Source organism: Loxodonta africana, chromosome 11 (assembly GCF_030014295.1).
Source record: "Loxodonta africana isolate mLoxAfr1 chromosome 11, mLoxAfr1.hap2, whole genome shotgun sequence".
In the NCBI taxonomy this organism is placed as follows: Eukaryota; Metazoa; Chordata; class Mammalia; order Proboscidea; family Elephantidae; genus Loxodonta; species Loxodonta africana.
In genome coordinates, this window is record NC_087352.1 from 85,258,253 (window position 1) to 85,279,014 (window position 20,762).

Sequence of the window (20,762 nt, forward strand, 5' to 3'; positions counted from 1 at the left end):
GGTTAAAATGAAAAAGTCAGGTAGTACCAAATGTTGTGGATATGCACCCAGAACTTTCATTCATTTCCAACCCACCCAGTGCCGTCAAAGGAGCTAAAATGATAACTACCTTGGAAAAACCGTTAGGCAATGTGAGTGATGTTCTGAAGCCACCTTGTATTATTTCACAAGCGATGGTTAAATTTTCAAGAATTTTTTTAGCCAGTTAAGAAAGCACTGGTAGCTCAGAATTGGGCACAGTAGGAGTATTTATGCCACAGAAATCGGTACACACTACAAACCAGCCCCCACTCCAGAGCCGGTCGCTAGAAAGCTAAACAGGACACCTCTGCGCAGTATATACTAAAGCTGCACAAACACACATCCTAAAAAACCAAAAACCAAAGCTTTCGTCATCCGGTCTATTCCAACTCACAGCGACCCTATAGGTCAGAGTAGAACTGCCCCATAGAGTTTCCAAGGAGCGGCTGGTGAATTCGAACTGCCAACCTTTTGGTTAGTAGCTGAGCTCTTAACCACTGCGCCTCCAGGGCTCCACGTATATCCTAAGACCCCATAAATCCATTTGCATGCATGTACCCTATAGAAATGTGTACATATGTTCACCAAAAGCTATGAATGTACAAGAATGTTCATAGCAGGACTTGTAATAGCCTCAAACTAGAAACCCAAATATCCATAAAGAGAATTAATAAATTATGCAGTGATAAGAATGAATTGGAAACCCTGGTGGCATAGTGGTTAAGTGCCATGGCTGCTAACCAAAGGGTCGGCAGTTTGAATCCGCCAGGCACTCCTTGGAAACTCTATGGGGCAGTTCTACTCTGTCCTACAGGATCACTATGAGTCAGAATTGACTCGATGGCACTGGGTTTGGTGGTTTTTTTTTTGTTTTTGGTTTTTAAGAATGAATTACTGCTATAACCCAGATGAATCTCACAAACAAAATGTTGAACAAAGGAAGCCAAAACAAGGGTACGATACTGTGCAATTCCACTACATAAAGCTGAAAGAGACAAGATTAGTCTCTGGTGTCAGAAACGAGAGGGAGGGAGGATATACTTGGGGAGTGGGACTTGGAGAGCGTGTAATGATTGAAAGGAATCAAGGGGGATGATGGGGTGCTGATAGTGTTCTTTTCTTCAATCTAACTGCTGGTTATGTGAGTGGTTACTATGTGAAAATTTATCCATAAAAAGTTCAATTTAAAAAACTAGTTACTTCCATTATTGGACATCCACATATTTTAAAAAAGAACCTAAACCTCACACTTTACACAAAAATTAACTCAAAATTGGTAACAGATCTAAATTAAAAACATAAAATATAAAGCTTTAAGAAGACAACAGGAGAAAATCATTACCTGAGGTTAGGCAGAGTTCTTAGATTTGACACCAAAAGCATTGATCAAAAAAAAAAAAAAGAAAAAGTTAAATTTCATTAAAATTAAGAACATTTGCTCTGCAAAAAGACACTAAGAGAATGAAAAGACAAGCTGCAGACTGGGTGAAAATATTTGCAAATGAAGTATCTGACTAGAGACTTGTATACAGAATACATTTTCTGGTTTTGATAATGTACCATACTATAGGTATATTAAGATGTTACCATTAGGGAAAGCTGAGTGATGGGCACACAGGCCCTCTACATTATTTCTGCAACTTCTTCTGAGTTTATAATTATTTCACAACAAAAAGAGTGAGATTTTATCTACCAGGCTGCACAGCTTACCACATCTCTGACTGATATTCTAAGTATATTCTAACATAATGTTAACAGAAGTGTAACTGGTAAAACTCTTCTGGAGAGGATTTTGGCTAAGCCAATCAAAAGCTATTAGATGGTAGAAAAGCTTGACCAAGAAATTCCATTTCTAGAAATGTTTCCTATGGAAGTAATCAGAGCTATATACAAAAATATGTACACAGTAATATAGTTTTTCAGTGTTTTGTAACCCTGAAAAGTTGGAAACCACTTACAAATTGGATGGGAACTAGTTATGCCAGGGAATGAATCAACAAAATGTGTATACAAATATGGAATATTATTCAGCCATAAAAAAGGAATGAAATTCAGATATATACTACAACATGGATGAAACTTGGTAACATGCTAAGTGAAATAAGCCAGGCATGAAGGGACAAATATTGTATGATTCCACTTACGTGAGGTAACCAGAGCAGGCAAATACACATAGAAAGTAGATGAGAGGTTACCAGGGGCTGAGGGACAGGGGAACAGGCAGTTGCTGTGTGCATGGGCACAGAGCTTCTGTTTGGGGTAGTGAAAAAGTTTTGGAAATAGAGAATGGTGATGGCTGCACAACATTATGCATGTACTTAATGCCACCGAACTGTACATACACTTAGTAATGGTTAAAAGGGCAAGTTTTATGTTATACGTATTTGTATAATCACCACAATAAAAAAATTATGCCATAGAATATTTATTGATATGAGAAAATGTTAACAATATTACTTCTATATGAAATTTACAGAACAAAGAACAATATATACAGTTTAATACCATCTATTTGTGGAAAGAAAAATATTCATATATACAAAATCATGCATAGAAGAAAAATAGAATAATGTACATACCAAATGTTAACAATGGCTATCTCTGGATAGTGAGATTACAGGTGATTTGTGCAATTCTCGCAATAAATTTCACTTGTCCTCCAAACAATACCTGCTTCATGCTATTTCTTGACTAAGATTACTTTGATATAATTCACTTCATATAGGTTCTGTTTCATGACTTATACCTCTCCAAAGCACACTTTTGATGGAGCTACTCCTACTCTCATTTAAAAAGTAGATGCTACTTGTTCTTATGCTGGCATGTGGATAATATTTTCAATTAATAGAATATACTGTAAAATATGCCACAGCATAGATCTGGCTATAAAAAATTATTTGGAGAATTTGAAAATTCTCTAATCAAGAGAAATTTTAAATAGAGAAAAAAAAAAAAAAAAACTCCTATCATTAGGGTGTCCATAATGGTAGAGTATGAAATAACTCAGGATTAAAGACTTGGAGAACTCTGAATCTCTCCTTACTAGCTAGCTGACTTTCGGCAAAGGAGATTAGGTTTTTAGTCAGTAAAATATGGTTAATAATTCTGTAGAAACACACGGAATTAAGACTTTCTAAAAATAAGGGGAAATTAGAATATAAAGGGTGCTTTCTGTAAAGACCTGAATAAACATTAGATAAAATGGCATGAAAGAAATTCTAATTTGATACTGCAGAAAAATTAACTCACATTTCTTTTTCTGCAGCACCAAATTCTTGTTGTTTTATATCTCCTTTCACAGGTCTCACATGCCAAAATTGGAAAACTGTGTTAACGTTAATTAATAGTCTTAACTTCTTTAATTACTTCAACAGTTAGTACATAGGACATACTTAACTCCATGGACCCTGAGGTACTATGGGTCATCCTCTGATGACTCTTGATAACTGACAACATTAAAATACACTTATAACAAATATAATTCTCAGAATCCATGCTGATATAAGGTTATATATTATTTTTTATTAAAAATACTAAGTAGGGATGTTGAATCTTTTAAAGGTAAAATCTCAGAGAAAAGGGAAAAAATAAAATCTGTCTACCCATTTTCTCTGATGCCTTGCATGCTCTAGCGCCATCCCAAAGATGCCTCCTAATTTCTGGTCCCTCCTTTGGGAAAGGGAATCTCAGGCAAATGTGTGATCGATTCATACTTTAACAACTCTTTACAATCATATCTCAAAGGAAACAGTAAATTACTTATTATAATATCTCAAAGGTAAATTTATTATCGAAATGCCTAGAGCTAAACTGAACAAACTGCAGATGAAAGAAACAAAATATTTATAAAAAGAGATTTAATCAAATTAGAAAAAAAGAGGGATTTTCTTTGTGGTTTCAATTAAAAGGTTTGTTCCTTCTCTCCACAAAATCATGGAACTGACAAAAGCTGTCTCAAGTGGAAGTGGCAGTGTGCATCAGATTTATTTAACTGTACAACATACCTTTGCTCTATATCAGTATTATTCTGCCACCCTGTATCCCGTTCCATAAATGTCCCATCAACCATGGCACAGCTTCTAGGATGGTTTCAATTTCTCAATGAAGAGCACAAGAAAGGTACTTACACGTTATTAAATCAGAATGTTACACTAACACATTTCTGGGGTGGGAGGAGCCTACTGACACTCCATATTTATTACTTCACAAGAATTAAGCCAAAGCAAGTAGAGACTAGAATATTACTTTTTTAAAATTTCACAATCACCGATTTGCTACAGAAATTGAGGCATAACATTTATGCTAACAAATACGTTAGGAGAATTACCACCTCAGCATATATCTGCAGATGGATACTACTGGATTTTCACTAATTCATTACTCGATGATGGACACTAAAGAATGAAAGGTGACATACTTATGAACTAAAATCACAAGTAGAAACTCTCCAAGATCAATCTTTAGTGAGCTCCTATAAGGGATGAAGAGCAGTGAAAGGCAATATTCATTGAACAGAATGAAAATTCCAATGACAAGAAATCATCTATTTAAATGCCTCTAAAGAAATTCCTTCCCTACCTAACAAAGGTACTCGTCATGTAACTGAAATGGGCAGTTAATTCGGGTCCTGCCCCAGGCAACTGTTACCTTCCTAAAATTAGATGAAGTGGTGATTAAGTTCAAATTAATTCTTCCGAATAAGCCTGAAGCACACATGGATATATCTAAAGCTCTCTATTTTTGGCAGATGATACAGCCAAAGAAGCAAAGATAATGTTGGTGGCCACAATGAGTTGGCTGACTTGAACAGTCAGCGGGGTTCTCTGCACAATATACTCCTTGATGACTACAATTTGAATGGATTGTTGGCAAATTAGCCTTTTGTAGTTTCAGGTATTAATGCTCGCTCCTCTTCTTGTCTTTTTTCACTTTTTTGCTCTTTCCCGCAGCCTTAGATGATTCCTCCTGAAAAAGACAAAGAGTGCACTATCTCCCCATTTACATGAAGATGCTGGCTTAGGGACTCTTAAAGATAGTCATATAAAATATGCATAAAAGGTGAGAATATAACCACTTCCATATCTATCATCCTTCTGTTTTATGGGGCACTTTCACTTATAGTCTACTGTAATATTTTCAAAACAATCAAGAGTAATCTAGGAAAACATTTATCTAACAGATTAAATCATATTTAAATTATACAAACATTAATCTACTGTTTGCTTTCCAAAGTAAATAAAGTTTAAATAAAATAGATACAGACTTAAAATATGAAACAGAATTAACTCAAAATGAGGAAGGCGGCATCTAAAAGCATATCCAAGGGGAAAGGGAGACAGTGGACCCTAACAGAGGATTATACAATATTAGAGCATAGTACTCTATCGTTGGTACAACCTCTCTGGGCCTCAATTTCATGGGGTGGGAACTAGGTGGTCTTGAAAGTTTCTCTAATTATGAAACTCTATGAATCTATGAAACTAAGATTCAAAGAGCTTAAGTGATCTGTCCAAGGTCACACAACTGGCGAGTCACAATCTTTAGAGTAGAACCTGAATCACCAGCTTCCTAGTCCGAAGGGTTCTCTAAATGCACCACACGCATTCTGACTTGTTCTTAATTTTCTGTCTTTTGTTTTGTTTTGTTTTACTCCACAGGCACTGATAAGAACCTTTCTAGATTTATGATTAATAACCACTTACCGGTAAAGTTATATAGTTCTTCTCCAGGAGTATGTTTCTGGCACAGTTGTTGATATGCTTAAAGCGATCTGGTCCTATCAGAATACCTCCATACCAGCGTGATACTATCACCAAGACATTCTTCACATTCAAAATCTGTTATTTTCCGAAGCATAGAGATACATATATAATAAAAGTTTTAAAGAAGAGAGAAATAACACAAATATACAATCGAATCCCACATGAAATCTTCCAGTGACTTTCATGGCAGAACCACGAGAGTAAGTAGTGAGTAAGGTTATCAACAATTCAGAGGATGGGACAGTAGAACAAGAAAGGAGCTTGGAAAATAAACACTGTGCTCCCTGTTGTCCTAAGATTCCAAAATTTGGGGTACGCAGGCAGAATGCAGCCCAAGCAGGCAGGGTTCCAATCCTTCATGACTTCAACCAGAATAGCTCAGTTTACCCTGTTACCCTTAGGCCAAGCAACAAAAAACCAGCTGCTGAACAAACTACTGCAGAGAACGGGGCTGAAAAGAGCAACCACTGGTACATACCAGTAAAGCCTTCCTCATTTTGACATTTTGTCAAATGCTGCCTTTAAAGTGAAGTCCTTAAATCTACAAGCCTGGCCCACATACAGAGTTTCTATTCAAAGGAAAGTTCTGTTTAGAAAACAAATCGCCACATACAACAGCAGAAGACCCTGTAACACCTGCCTTAGACAAAAAAAAATTATTCTTAAAATCAATGGACAATGATCGCCAGATGGATTATGAAAATCCAGAAATATAAAAGAGAAAGGACAATTCAAACTAAAGTTGACCAGGAAAATTTTAAGGAAAAAAACACCTTTAAAAAAAAAAAACAAAAAAAACTCTAATTAGTATAAAAAATATATATATACTCAGAAATTTTAGAAGACATTGCATCCATAAAACTAGAACAGGACACTATGAAAAAGGAAAAATAAAGAGTAAGAAAGAACTCTTGAAAATTAAATACATGATGTCATTGAGTGAACTCTGTCCCCCAAAAATATGTATATCAATTTGGCTAGGCTTTGATTCCCAGTATTGTGCGACTGTCCACCATTTCCTCACTGGATGTGCATTTCCTATGTGTTGTAAATTCTCTATGCTGTTAATGAGATGGGATTAGTGGCAGTTATGTTAATGAGGCAGGATTCAACTACGAGATTAGATTGTGTTTTAAGCCAATCTCTTTTGAGATATAAAAGAGAGAAGCCAGCAGACAAACATGAGAACTTCATACCACCAAGAAAGCAGCAGCGGGTGCACAGCATGTTCTTTGGACCTGGGGTTCCTGCTCCAAGAAGCTCCTCAATCAAGGGGAAGACTGATGACAAGGACCTTCCCCTGGAGTCAACAGAGAGAAAGCCTTCCCCACAAGCTGACACCCTGAATTTGGACTTGTTTACTCAACTGTGAGAGAATAAGTCTCTTTGTTAAAGCCATCCACTCATGGTATTTCTGTTTCAGCAGCACTAGATGACTAAGACATGCAGTTACTAAAAAAAAAACCTAAAATTCAACAGAAGTTGTGGAAAATAGTCAAGTTGTTTTGACTAAGACAACCTCTCAGAGGTTAAAACAAAGACAATCGGATAGACAATAAAAAAGAAACATTCTGGATCTATCCAGAAAGACCAATATCTAACTAACATGAGTTCCACAAACAGTACAGAGAAAACAAAGATGGAGAAATTGCCAAATAAGTAAAAAAAAAAAAAAGAGAACATTGCCCAGAGTTGAAGACAATCAGGTATCTATGAGTTGAATAATTTCAGTTCTTTCAGCTTGAGAAACACCGAGCATGTTCTTCCCTTTTGGTTTTCCATCTCCAGCTCTTTGCACACGTCATTATAATACTTTGTCTCCTCGAGAGGCCCTTTGAAATCTTCTGTTCAGTTCTTTTACTTCGTCAATTCTTCCTTTTGCTTTAGCTGCTCGACACTCGAGCAAGTTTCAGAGTCTCCTCTGACATCCACCTTGGTCTCTTCTTTCTTTCCTGTCTTTTCAATGACCTCTTGCTTTCTTCATGGATGATGTCATTCCACAACTCGTCTGGTCTTCGGTCACTAGTGTTCAATGCATCAAATCTATTCTTGAGATGGTCTCTAAATTCAGGTGGGATATATTCAAGGTCATATTTTGGCTCTCGCGGACTTGCTCTGATTTTCTTCAGTTTAGCTTGAACTTGCATATGACCAATTGACGGTCCGTTCCACAGTCGGCCCCTGGCCTTGTTCTGACTGATGATATTAAGCTTTTCCATCATCTCTTTCCACAGATGTAGTCAATTTGATTTCTGTGTGTTCCATCTAGTGAGGTCCATGTGTATAGTCGCCGTTTATGCTGGTGAAAGGTATTTGCAACGAAGAAGTCGTTGGTCTTGCAAACTTCTATCATTCGATCTCTGGCATTGTTTCTATCACAAAGGCCATATTTTCCAACTACTGATCCTTCTTCTCTGTCTCCAACTTTTGCATTCCAATCACCAGTAATTATCAATGCATCTTGATTGCATGTTCGATCAATTTCAGACTGCAGCAGCTCATAAAAATCTTCTATTTCTTCATCTTTGGCCCTAGTGGTTGGTGCATAAATTTGAATAATAGTTGTATTAACTGGTCTTCCTTGTAGGCGTATGGATATTATCCTATTGCTGACAGCGTTGTACTTCAGGATAGATCTTGAAACGTTCTTTTTGACGATGAATGCAACACCACTCCTCTTTGAGTTGTCATTCCGAGCATGGTAGACTATATGATTGTCTGATTCAAAATGGCCAATACCAGTCCATTTCAGCTCACTAAGGCCTAGGGTATTGATGTTTATGTGTTCCATTTCATTTTTGACGATCCCCCATTTTCCTGGATTCATATTTTGTACATTCCAGGTTCTGATTATTAATGGATGTTTGCAGCTGTTTCTTCTCATTTTGAGTCGTGCCACATCAGCAAATGTAGGTCCCGAAAGCTTTACTCCATCCACGTCATTAAGGTCAACTTTACTTTGAGGAGGCAGCTCTTCCCCAGTCATCTTTTGAGTGCCTTCCAACCTGGGGGGCTCATCTTCCAGCACTATATCAGACAATGTTCCGCGGCTATTCATAAGGTTTTCACTGGCTAATGCTTTTCAGAAGTAGACTGCCGGGTCCTTCTTTCTAGTCTGTCTTAGTCTGGAAGCTCAGCTGAAACCTGTCCTCCATGGGTAACACTGCTGGTATCTAAATACCAATGGCATAGCTTCTATCATCACAGCAACACACAAGCCCCCACAGTACGACAAACTGACAAAAATTCAAGCATCGAGTTGCAATAGTGAAGGATTCCATGGGGAAAATATTAAATGATGTAGGAAGCATCAAGAGAAGATGGAAGGAATACACAGAGTTATTATACCAAAAAGAATTAGTCGATATTCAACCATTTCAAGAGGTGGCATATGATCAGGAACCAATGGTACTGAAGGAAGAAGTCCAAGCTGCTCCGAAGGCATTGGTGAAAACACAAGGCTCCAGGAAATGACGGACTATCAATTGAGATGTTTCAACAAACAGATGCAGTGCTGGAGGTGCTCACTCATCTATGCCAAGAAATATGGAAGACAGCTTCCAGGCCAACTGATTGGAAGAGATCCATATTTATGCCTATTCCCAAGAAAGGTGATCCAACTGAATGTGGAAATTATAGAACAATATCATTAATATCACACGCAAGCAAAATTTTGCTGAAGATCATTCAAAAATGGCTGCAGCAGTATATCGACAGGGAACTGCCAGAATTCAGGCCGGTTTCAGAAGAGGATGTGGAACCAGGGATATCATTGCTGATGTCTGATGGATCCTGGCTGAAAGCAGAGAATACCACAAGGATGTTTACCTGTGTTTTATTGATTATGCAAAGGCATCTGACTGTGTGGATCATAACAAACTATGGATAACACTACGAAGAATGGGAATTTCAGAACACTAAATTGTGCTCATGAGGAGCCTTTACATAGATCAAGAGGCAGTTGTTTGGACAGAACAAGGGGATACTGATTGGTTTAAAGTCAGGAAAGGTGTGCGTCAGGGTTGTATTCTTTCACCATACCTATTCAATCTGTATGCTGAACAAATAATACGAGAAACTGGACTATATGAAGAACAGGGCATCAGGATTGGAGGAAGACTCATTAACAACCTGTGTTATGCAGATGACACAACCTTGCTTGCTGAAAGTAAAGAGGACTTGAAGCACTTACTAATGAAGATCAAAGACCACAGCCTTCAGTACGGATTACACCTCAACGTAAAGAAAACAAAAATCCTCACAAGCGGACCAATGAGCAACATCATAATAAACAGAGAAAAGATTGAAGTTGTCAAGGATTTCAATCAACAGCCATGGAAGCAGCAGTCAAGAAATCAAAAGATGCATTGCATTGGGCAAATCTGCTGCAAAGGACCTCTTCAAAGTGTTGAAGAGCAAAGATTTCACCCTGAAGACTAAGGTGCCAAGCCATGGTATTTTCAATCGCATCATATGCATGTGAAAGCTGGACAATGAATAAGGAAGACCGAAGAAGAGTTGACGCCTTTGAATTGTGGTGTTGGCGAAGAATATTGAATATACCATGGACTGTCAAAAGAACGAACAAATCTGTCTTAGAAGTAGTAAAACCAGAATGCTCCTTAGAAGCAAGGATGGCGAGACTGCGTCTTACACACTTTGGACATGTTGTCAGGAGAGATCAGTCCCTGGAGAAGGACATCATGCTTGGCAGAGTACAGGGTCAGCGGAAAAGAGGAAGACCCTCAACGAGGTGGATTGACACAATGGCTGCAACAATGGGCTCAAGCATAACAACGATTGTGAGGATGGCACGGGACCAGGCAGTGTTTCATTCTGTTGTGCACAGGGTTGCTATGAGTCGGAACTGACTCGACGGCACCTAACAACAACAACAACATGAGTTGAATGGGCACAATGGTGGTCAGTGATAGAATTCTTGCCTTCCAGGCAGGAGACCCAGGTTTGATTCCCTGTCAATACACTCAAGTACACCCAATACTCATTTGTCACTGGAGGCTTGAATGTTGCTATGATGCTAAACAAGTTTCAGCATAGTTTCCAGACTAAGGCTGACTAGGAAGAAATGCCTGGAAAATCAGCCAACCCTATGGACCACAAGAGTTAAGATGCTGTTGTGCAAGGGATCACCCATGAGCTGGGGGCTGACTTGACAGGGGCTAACAACATCAGTTGGAAAAAGGTGGAGAAGACAAGACTTGTCATTAACCCTTTGCTTTCTACTCCATATCCAGTGGACAAAAATTTCATTCAACGTTTACAAATTAACTAAATCAAAGACAGTTTCTGTTACACAGTTTAACTGACTTACTTATTCCTAATGGAGTTTCGTTTCGTTGAGAAATTTTACGGCTCATTTAGAAACTGAATTAACAGGGCTTAATTTCACTTACCTCCATGAGGTGGAGAAGACGCCCACCAGCTGCTGTCTCCCCGTCATCTTCACAGTCCTGTAAGAAGGTCTGTTTATCCTCACAATAAATTCTGGAAACACACACAGAAGTGTTGCACTTTAAAACCTCAAAATATTGTGTAATAAAATTTAGTCCTCAATATTTACTGCCATTGATCTGGTTACTTCTCAAGTATTTTTGTTTAAAAAAAAAAAAAACTTCTTAAATTATACATTAGATATTTTTTCACTGATAATTTACTATCTAGTAATATTTTACCTTTTTATTTGGGACAACTAAGAATCTCTAAGGCAGCTCCTTTAAATCAAATATGCTATATTATGGGAAGGTGAGTTTATACATTTGACACTTCCCCTGCTTCAAATAATTTAGTCTTGATGCCATGATGTTACAGTGAGCAGTCACTCAAAAATACTTATTGAGTATATACTGAATAAAAGCATTATACATAATAAACCAAACCCAAACCCATGACTCATAGCAACCCTATAAAGCAGAGAAGAACTGCCCCATAGGGTTTCCAAAGAGCAGCTGGTGGATTTGAACTGCTGACCTTTTGATTAGCAGTCCACCTCTTAACCACTGCGCTATCAGGGCAATAAACCAAACCAAATCAAAACTGTTGTGATCAAGTCAATTCTGACTCATAGCAACCGTGTAGGACAGAGTACAGCTGCTCCATAGGGTTTCCAAGGAGCACCCGGTGGATTCGAACCGCCAACCTTCTGGTTAGCAACCATATCTCTTAACCACTATACAACCAGGATTTCCACCAGGGTGATACCAAAAACCCAACCAAACCCGTTGTCATCGAGTCAATTCCAACTCATAGTGACCCTCTAGGCAGTAGAACTGCCCCAAATGGTTTCCAAGGAGCACCTGGTGGATTTGAACTGCCGACCTTTTGCTTGGCAGCCATAGCTCTTAACCACTATGCCACCAGGGTTTCCACCAGGGCAATAAGAACTATGAAATGATATAAAAAGAAATACATGGTGAACTCCTGTCTTCAAAGAGCATAAGATCTAGTAAGATAGACAAAATGCCTTTAAAAAAGATGAAGGCGACAAAAACCAACATAATATTTTATACTCTCCTCACATATTATTCAAGCCATCAAGCATATTTCTCTATTTTCCCTATTCTGAGTAAGAATTAGGCGATATATTCTCTTTATAATTTTCCCCTGGATAGTTATCAGTATTAGAGATAAAGCATGGTATTTTTATCCTTTTATATTTTCTAGGGTTTTGGGTAGGAAGTTAGTATTTGGAATAATAATGTAGGGCCTACAGCGTAGTAGATAGAACAGCGAGGCAAATAAGTGTGAGATATAAACAAGGAAATAGTGCAAGTTAAGGTATGCCATCTAATGGATTTCCTTGGTCTCTACGAATGGTAGCACCACCTAGGACCATGCTAATGTGCCACAGATATCCTGTGAGCGGTGGCCATAAAAAGCTATAAACTACCTTTATCTACATACCTAAGTCAATTATATTAAGTATATTATTACAGTAATATTCATTCAATGAATAAATATTTGCTGACCATCTACTATGACTAGGCTCTATTATTTACGGTTGACCTCATTTGAGGAAAAGAAAATTAGTACTGTTAAACAAAATTGTATATGACAAATTTAAGGCAAAAAGGAGGAAGTGGTTGGTTTAGATTAGGCTGTAATTACAATCAAACACCATCATTTTATCTAACAAATTTTTTAATTGACTATACAATCAGTACTGTTTAGTTAAAATTAACCCATGGAAATTTTCACTAACCCTTTCCTCACATGCCAGGAAGATAATGGTGCGGCATCCAATGGCTGTGTACCAGTAGCCTGAAGAGCGCCCCGTAACTCCAAAGTGGAAACACAGCCCCAAAACCAGGAAGTAACCTTAAAAGGATCTTAAGCATTTAAAATACGTATCACAAAGACCATGTACCAAATGAAGTTCATTTATTTTACTCCCGGGGGGAGCCCTCAGGCCTCCACTTTGTGCCATTTTAGTCTTATCTGACACAATTCTGATAAGCTAAGCCATTTCGTTTCCAAGATTCAATTATATGACAGGGGCTGAGGGGAGGGGTTGGTGGACTGGGATAACATCTGTGAGAAGTGACAGCTGATCACTTACTAATATGGAAAGACAAAAACTACAAAATCAGTCACAAGAACTTACAATTTTAAAATCTGAGGCCTGAGACAGAATATCTAGCATGCCATTTAGCTTTGATAACTTAGGGCCAACATTATGTAAAACAATTACTGAAGGTGCAGCTACACTGCCATGTCGGAGTAAATTAAAGAGAGAAATGAAAGTAGATTACCAAATTCAGCTCTACCACTTAATAACTACATGATCTTGAAAAAGTTAACCTCTTTACAGTGGCAGAACTACAGAAATAATCAGAAATAACTTATGTAAAGTGCCTAGCACAAAGGAAGAACGCAATAAGTGAGTGGAATGAATGAATGGTGAACTATTACGACTTCTACAGCATGTTCCAATCACTGAGAGCACAGTATAACCCCTTGTTTTCATACAGATGACCCTGATGCATCAAGAAAACATCAGAATTCTATTGAGTGATACTCTTTAAAGAAGGGGATTATATAACAAATACTTTTTTGTAAGTTTTGGCACTTAAAAGGTCTGCGAACTTAGTAATAACTCACCTATCCAAAGCAACTGATTTTTTTTTTGTAGTCTTCTGAGTTTTGGAGAGCCTACATTTTACCAATAGTCTTAATCATATTTTTAATTTGCACCAAATCTCTATGTCTATACTCTATTTTAGGCCTAAGCTATGTTCTTTTAAGTCTGTACTAAATTTGCATACAGGTAAGTAAATTGTAACATAGAGCCTCAAACAAATATTATACAACCATTAAAACAGTACCTACAAAGCAAATTATAACATGGGAAAAAAGCTGTTGCTAAATTAAGAAAAAAAAATACAACAGTATTGAAAAAATAAAATGCAACAGTATTGAAAAAATTAACTTTCCATACAAAAGACAGAAAGGAAATATATCGAAATATTAAAGTTACAATTTAAATAGCAGAAAATGGCTGATTTTCCCTCTAATTATTCTTTTTTTGAAGTATTCTATACATGTCCATTACTTTTGTAATGAAAAATATATACATCATAGTCATTTTAAAAAAATCATGTATCATTTTCCTCGTTTTTTCCAAATTACACATCCCTAACATTGTGATAGTCACTCACCTGTATGCATAAATGTTGTGGGTGGCATTAGCTATTTTCTTATTCTCATACAATTTGGAAAGAACCATTTTCACCTTAAAAAAAAAAGTAAATACAAATAAACTGATGTTTTTTATTTGCTCTGTATATAAATGCTGGAAAAATATCTTAAACCATAGTGATATAAATACAATTGATACGTTTAATATTGTTGTATTAAAATAAGCAGCTACTTGAAGAACCTCTAGATTGTGAAAAATTTATTTCCAAAGTTTTCTCCCTATTTTAGGGGCAGAAATTGGTACTGTCGACTGATATAAAATTGACAGAACTCATATATTGAGCACAAATTACCAACAAATATTTGAGCTCTAACCATCACTAAGGCATATGTGTATAAAAATTTTGTCCCCCATGTAGAGAATATTAAATGTAAATGTCAGAATTTCTAAAAATTAATTCTGCAAATTTACCAAATTAATGTATCCACGGTGCACAATACTGGCATGTGCCAAATGTTATATAACCAAAACTCTCTCTGGGAGTACAGCAAGGTGCACGGAGGAGGTAACACGAGGCAGGCCTGCAAAGATCAAGTGGTAGTTTCCTGCATCAGAAGGGACTATGCAGTGGCGCCTGAAGGAGGCAGTCCACTCAGAGGAAATAATATGTGCAAATACAGGGACTAGCGTTCCCAAACTTAGCAAATAAAAATACAATAGAGGACGTCCAATTAAATTTGAATTTCAGATAAAAAAAACAAATAATTTTTGGTATAAGTATGTCATGCAATAATGTTTTTTTATGTGAAATTCAAGTTTAACTAGGCATTCTGTACTTTATCTGGCAACCTTAACAAGAACATAAAAGAGAAAGTCTTGGGAAGTGAACAACAGTTTTACGTAGCTGTAACTTAGAGTAGGAATGGGAAGATGACAGATGTGTCAAGAATGATAAGCTAGGGTCATATCACAAAGGGCCTAAAATTTACTTAGTTTAAACTTTCCCTTGTACACAAAAGAAGTTGGCAAAGATTGTAGAGGGCGGGGGAGTGATTCGTGGTCAGACCTTTCAGAAAGGTTAGAATGGATACGGAGCAGGAAATACATGTTGGAGGCAGGGAAGACTGACCTGGAGACAGGTAGACCAATTTGGATCACAAGTTGTGCAATCTTGAGTACATCATTTTTTAACCTTTCAGGTCCTCAGATTCCTGATCAATAAAATGAAGTAGACAATGACCCCTAAGATTTGTTTCAGCTCTCACAAATTATGACTCTATAAGTCTAAGTGGCTGTGACCAGAAACAGAAAGAGGATCCAGGGTGAAGAGATTCACAATAGAATGTTTAAGGAAGACCCTGGCAACAAGATTATGAGCAAGGGTCAAGGACAAAACAGGATTCCTGGGAGAAAAGCCCGGAAGGTTGCACCAAAGATGTTATCTCTACCACAAGTCAATGCAGGAAAAAACATCCCCTTCAGGAGATTACAAGAAAGTAAAAGCGTAGCCTTTCAAAGAACTGAATTCCTGAAAGTTAGGGCTTTATAAGAATTTAGAGCAGAGGAGCTATAGAGACGAAAGGACAGAGATTAACGCTTAAAACCTCTGCAAAGGTAATGAGTGTTTCTTTTTTAATTTAACTTTACAGGTAGCGTTAAAATTGTTTCTCACATCGGTAAAGTTTAAGTTGGACTCGATGATAGAAAGGAATCTTCGGAGAAGAGTGAGAAAGGCAGAGACCTAGGAATACAGTTTTTGACTCACGTTTTATATTTTTGGATGGGACTAGGTCATCTAAGATCAGGAAAAAGAAAGAAAAAGGAATTCAGGTAAGGAAGATGGAGCTCAGCGAGCCTGTCCACTGCCCCTGGACTGGGCAGCAATGGAATGGACTTAGTTTCATAGAACTCCACCTCTGTAGGACAGTCTTTTTAACAAGCTAGAAAGCACCATCATTTTCTACAACCACTACGATGGGCTTCTGTTGTTTGAAAATTCATTAGAGGGTTAAGTTCTAATCAGAGTTTAGAGAAAATTTTGACAGAAACGACAGAAACAAAATAAACCTTTCACGAGTCACAGTAATTTGGGGGTAGAAAAGAGGACAAGTAATTTTTATCACATGTGAAAATTAAACATAAGAGTAAAAATAAAGGATATTTACTTGAATTACTTTGATAAAACACCATCAAAATGAGCTGGACAGAGTAACTTTACCTGCTGGAGACAAACTACTGGAGCCAAGTGCGCCTGAAAAGTGCTTCGTCTGTCTGTAATAGGAACGCCATGATCAATTGGAGGTAATTCTTCTGTTTCTATAAATTTAAAGAATAAGTTTATTTTGTTAAAATTCTTACTGAATGTAAAAGTGGCAGTGGTGGGGGGAAGGGGAAGCAGCTAAGAAAGAAATGTAAATTACATGCCAAATCAACTTAAACAGCCTTGAGCAGTTGTCTTCAAAGTTAAATTATAACTTTAAGTAAAAAGTTTCCAAATGTCCTGGACATAGGACAACAATACTTATGATTGACAGCTGCCCAAGGTCACCCAGGAGAAGTGGTGGGCTGGGACTCAAACCCTGGACTATTGTAGGAGTGTAAGTTGGTACACTATCTAATATTTAAAGGAGTCCTGAAACCAAAAAGTGTAAGAACTGCTAGTACACCGCAATTTATCTACCCTTTCTACCGCTGATGACCTCTGGGTTGGAAAATCTATGACTTCATATTGTGTAGCTGTAATATAATGTTTTCTGCTAATAAAACTGTTGCTACTTCATATAAGGGAATTAAGTAGATCGATAATACATCATGCTCCGATTGGTATTTCATAAAGAGCATCATGATTTCCTGCTACTATGCCTCTTAAAAAAGTTTAAGAATCATGGATTAACTCAACTTTAATGAGAAACTGGCTGCTGCCACCTCCTTCAGTTAGGATGAAAAGTTATTCAGTAAAATGAATTAAAAGCTCCCTCCTAGTGCTCAGCTGGTAACCAAAAGGTCGGCAGTTTGAACCCACCAGCCACTGTGCAGGAGATAGATGTGGCAGTCTGCTTCAGTAAAATGTACAGCCTTGGAGACCCTATGGAGTAGTTCCATTTTGTCCCAAAGGGTCACTGTGAGTTGGAATCAACTCGATGGCAACAGGATTGGTTTCTTTTTATTTTTGTTTTTTTTTTTTGGTTATTTCTATTCACTGGTTGGGTGAATCTGATCAAATCAGTTTGCCTGATAATTAACAAAGTATATTTCAACCAATGTGTGTAAAATCAGTTCTGGAGAGGTTTAAACGAATTGCCAAAAAATCACCGCACCTGTTTGTGGTAGGAATAGGACCAGAAACCAGGTTCCGGCTGGATGCTTTATCTTTCCCCTGATATCCTGTTCTTAAATTGATTGTGACCACTGTACTAATACAGCCAGATATAGCACTAAGGCCAATATAAATTGAATGCTATTTATTATGACTGTGATTTTCACTCTTTTTCTTTTAATAGTGGATTCTGTTTTCCCAAGGAAATCTTATATCAAATTCATAAACATATACCTGACAGGGAGCGCAACAGAGAATTCCTGAGGGAGCAGGAGATCAGTGGGATGCAGACCCCAAATTCTCATAAAAAGACCATACTTAATGGTCTGACTGCGACTAGAGGAATCCCGGCGGCAATGCTCCCCAGACCTTCTGTTGGCACAGGACAGGAACCATCCCCGAAGACAACTCATCAGACATGAAAGGGACTGGTCAGCGGGTGGTAGAGAGATGCTGATGAAGAGTGAGCTAATTAAATCAGGTGTGTGTTGGCAACTCTTGTCTGGAGGGGGGATGGGACGATAGAGAGAGAGGGAAGCTGGCAAAATTGTCACTAAAGGAGAGACTGAAAGGGCTGACTCAATAGGGGGAGAGCAAGTGGGAGTAGGGAGTAAGATGTATGTAAACTTATATGTGACAGACTGATTGGATTTGTAAACGTTCACTTGAAGCTTAATAAAAGTTAATTAAAAAAAAATTCATAAACATATAAATGAATAAAATGGGAACTACCCAAGGATAAAGCAGGGTAGAGCCCTGGACTTTTACTAAATTTCTATATAATTCCAAAGAATAATATATAATACTACCACCCCATACTCTTCAAAAGAAACTTGTTAGTATACTATACCTGTTTTATTTTCACTGGTCTCAGCATCCAATTCTTTAACTGGGCTTTCTGAATCACATGCTACAGCAAGATCTTCTTCATCTTCATACTCTTCCTCTTCAGCCTTCTTGGTTGTTTCTGGTTCTATGTGGATATGAGACATTATGACTAGTCTACCAAAACAAGTAAGAAATTACCCTTAAAAAACTATTGGGTCTTGGTGTCTAAAGAAGGAGCCCTGGTGGTGCAATGGTTAAGCACTCAGGTATAAACCAAAAGGTCAGTGGTTCGAACTCACTAGCTGCTCAGTAGGAAGAAGATGTGATGGTCTGCATCTGTAAAGATTACAGCCTTGGAAACTCTATGGGGAAGTTCTACTCTGTCCTATGGAGCCCTGGTGGTGCAGTGTTAAGAGCTCAGCTGCTAACTAAAAGGTCAACAGTTCAAATCCACCAGCTGCTCCTTGGAAACCTGATGGGGCAGTTCCCTGTGAGTGAAAATTGACTCCATAGCAATGAGTTTGGTTTAGTTTTTGGTGTCTAAACATTCCTCAATAGAAAGAACCACGGCTCCGAGAAGAAGTGGTTGATTCCTGGATTGGAGTAAGGAAAATACAAAATGAACCTCGAATATCTTTTGTGTTCTAGAAAGTGAGCGAGCACTCAAAACAAGATGAGGGCTTATAAAAAGAGCACAGAAGTCACCCTAAAGGAGCTCCTAAAGGCCAAAACTGGAAAACTTTGAACAATAATAGTACTGACTTTTAACCCGTAGAATAAAATAAATATACATGAGCCCATACTGATATATATAAATAATGGTATTCTTGTCAAAAATGCATAATCTCACTCCAATCATCAGAAAACATCGGATAAACTCAAATTGAGGGATGGTTGACAAAATAACTGATCAGTACTCTTCAAAAGTGTCAAGGTCATGTAAATCAAAGGGAGACTGAGGAACTGTTGACAGGCTAGAGGAGACTAGGGAGAAATAACAACTAAATGCAATGTACAATCCTGGACAGGATCCTAGAACAGGAAAAAGGAAATCAGAGGGAAAATGAGTGAAATTCAAATAAGCTCTTTAGTTAATGATATTGTACCCAATATTAATTTTCTGTTCTTGATACCAGGCAGAGATTATGTAAGACGTTAACAGACAAGCAGGGCAAGGGATGTAAGAGAACTCGTACTATTTTTTCAACTTAAGTCTAAGATTAGTTCAAAACGTTAAAAAATTTTAAGTAATTGGGTATGATTATTTTTAAATTTAAAATTTCTATGCTAGAAAAAGCAATATATAAAGAGTAAACCTGCACTAAGGACAATAGCAAAGTCAAAATAAAATACTTGTTCAAATGGAAGCCCTAGAGAGGAAATTCTCATGAGCTTTCCTGATTACTAGCTCAATCAGTTCTTCAGAAATATTAATTCTTCTATTTTAACATGAAGTCAGGAAAAATAATCTTTAACGAAAAAGAAAGAAAATTCCAAACAAAATCTAGAAGTTCAAACTTATAAATTGTACAACCCAAACTAATTACTCTAAAATTCAAAGAGTGGCTACACTGAATTATGGGTATAGGTAGGAAAGGGAAAATATCATTTTTAAGCCAACAATTTTTTAAAACTTCCTATTAGCTAAGTTCCAAGCTTTTTGGGGTCCTCAGATTTTACCGGTATGCATTCCATTTTTGCAACTGTCCTGCACACTAGAATGGAAGATAGGCAAATTTGTATTTTATTTTTAGAATTTTTGATACCATTTTTCTCTAGAGATGTCCTAAAATGCTGTAAAAATCAGGCTTGAATCATAAAAAGTTACGGAAAATACTTCAAAAAGATTGCTACATGGACATAACAACTTCATGCCACTTAATTCTTGCATTGTAACAGAAGTGGTAAAAAATATTTGCTTCTATAGAAAAATGGTAAAATGTTTTAAAATACATATACACTACTATCAACTTTAAATGTATAATGATTTTGCCAAGGGAGTACTAAGTAAATGATTCTCTGAATAATTTTCTGAAAATTTTAAAAGGAAACTACTGTTACTTTTTTAGAATTCCTCTTCTCCCCAATTTAAAAATAATTCTACCAGTAGTGTAAAAAAAAAAAAAAAACACTCTATTTGGAAATAAGATCAGGTTAAAACAAGTTTCTTTTCTAAAAG

General features: G+C 37.2%; 1 protein-coding gene across 5 annotated transcripts in view; it reads right to left on the minus strand.

Moving 5' to 3' along the window:
* Positions 1 to 2,079: 2,079 nt before the first annotated feature.
* The window catches only part of IMPACT (impact RWD domain protein), a 30,766-nt gene continuing 12,083 nt past the window's right edge, over positions 2,080 to 20,762 (minus strand). Inside the window, exons 5-10 of one of the 5 annotated variants that reach the window (XM_023543919.2) lie at positions 18,606 to 18,728; positions 16,658 to 16,755; positions 14,459 to 14,532; positions 11,198 to 11,288; positions 5,724 to 5,858; positions 2,080 to 4,986 (exon numbers count right to left, since the gene is read on the minus strand). In XM_023543919.2, the coding sequence (XP_023399687.2) occupies positions 4,918 to 4,986; positions 5,724 to 5,858; positions 11,198 to 11,288; positions 14,459 to 14,532; positions 16,658 to 16,755; positions 18,606 to 18,728 (590 nt within the window). In that variant the 3' untranslated portion in view covers positions 2,080 to 4,917. Of the gene's footprint in view, positions 4,987 to 5,723; positions 5,859 to 11,197; positions 11,289 to 14,458; positions 14,533 to 15,568; positions 15,651 to 16,657; positions 16,756 to 18,605; positions 18,729 to 20,762 lie in introns of those variants that run through there. The other 4 variants (XM_023543920.2, XM_003406353.4, XM_023543921.2 and 1 more) reach the window with 4 other exon arrangements.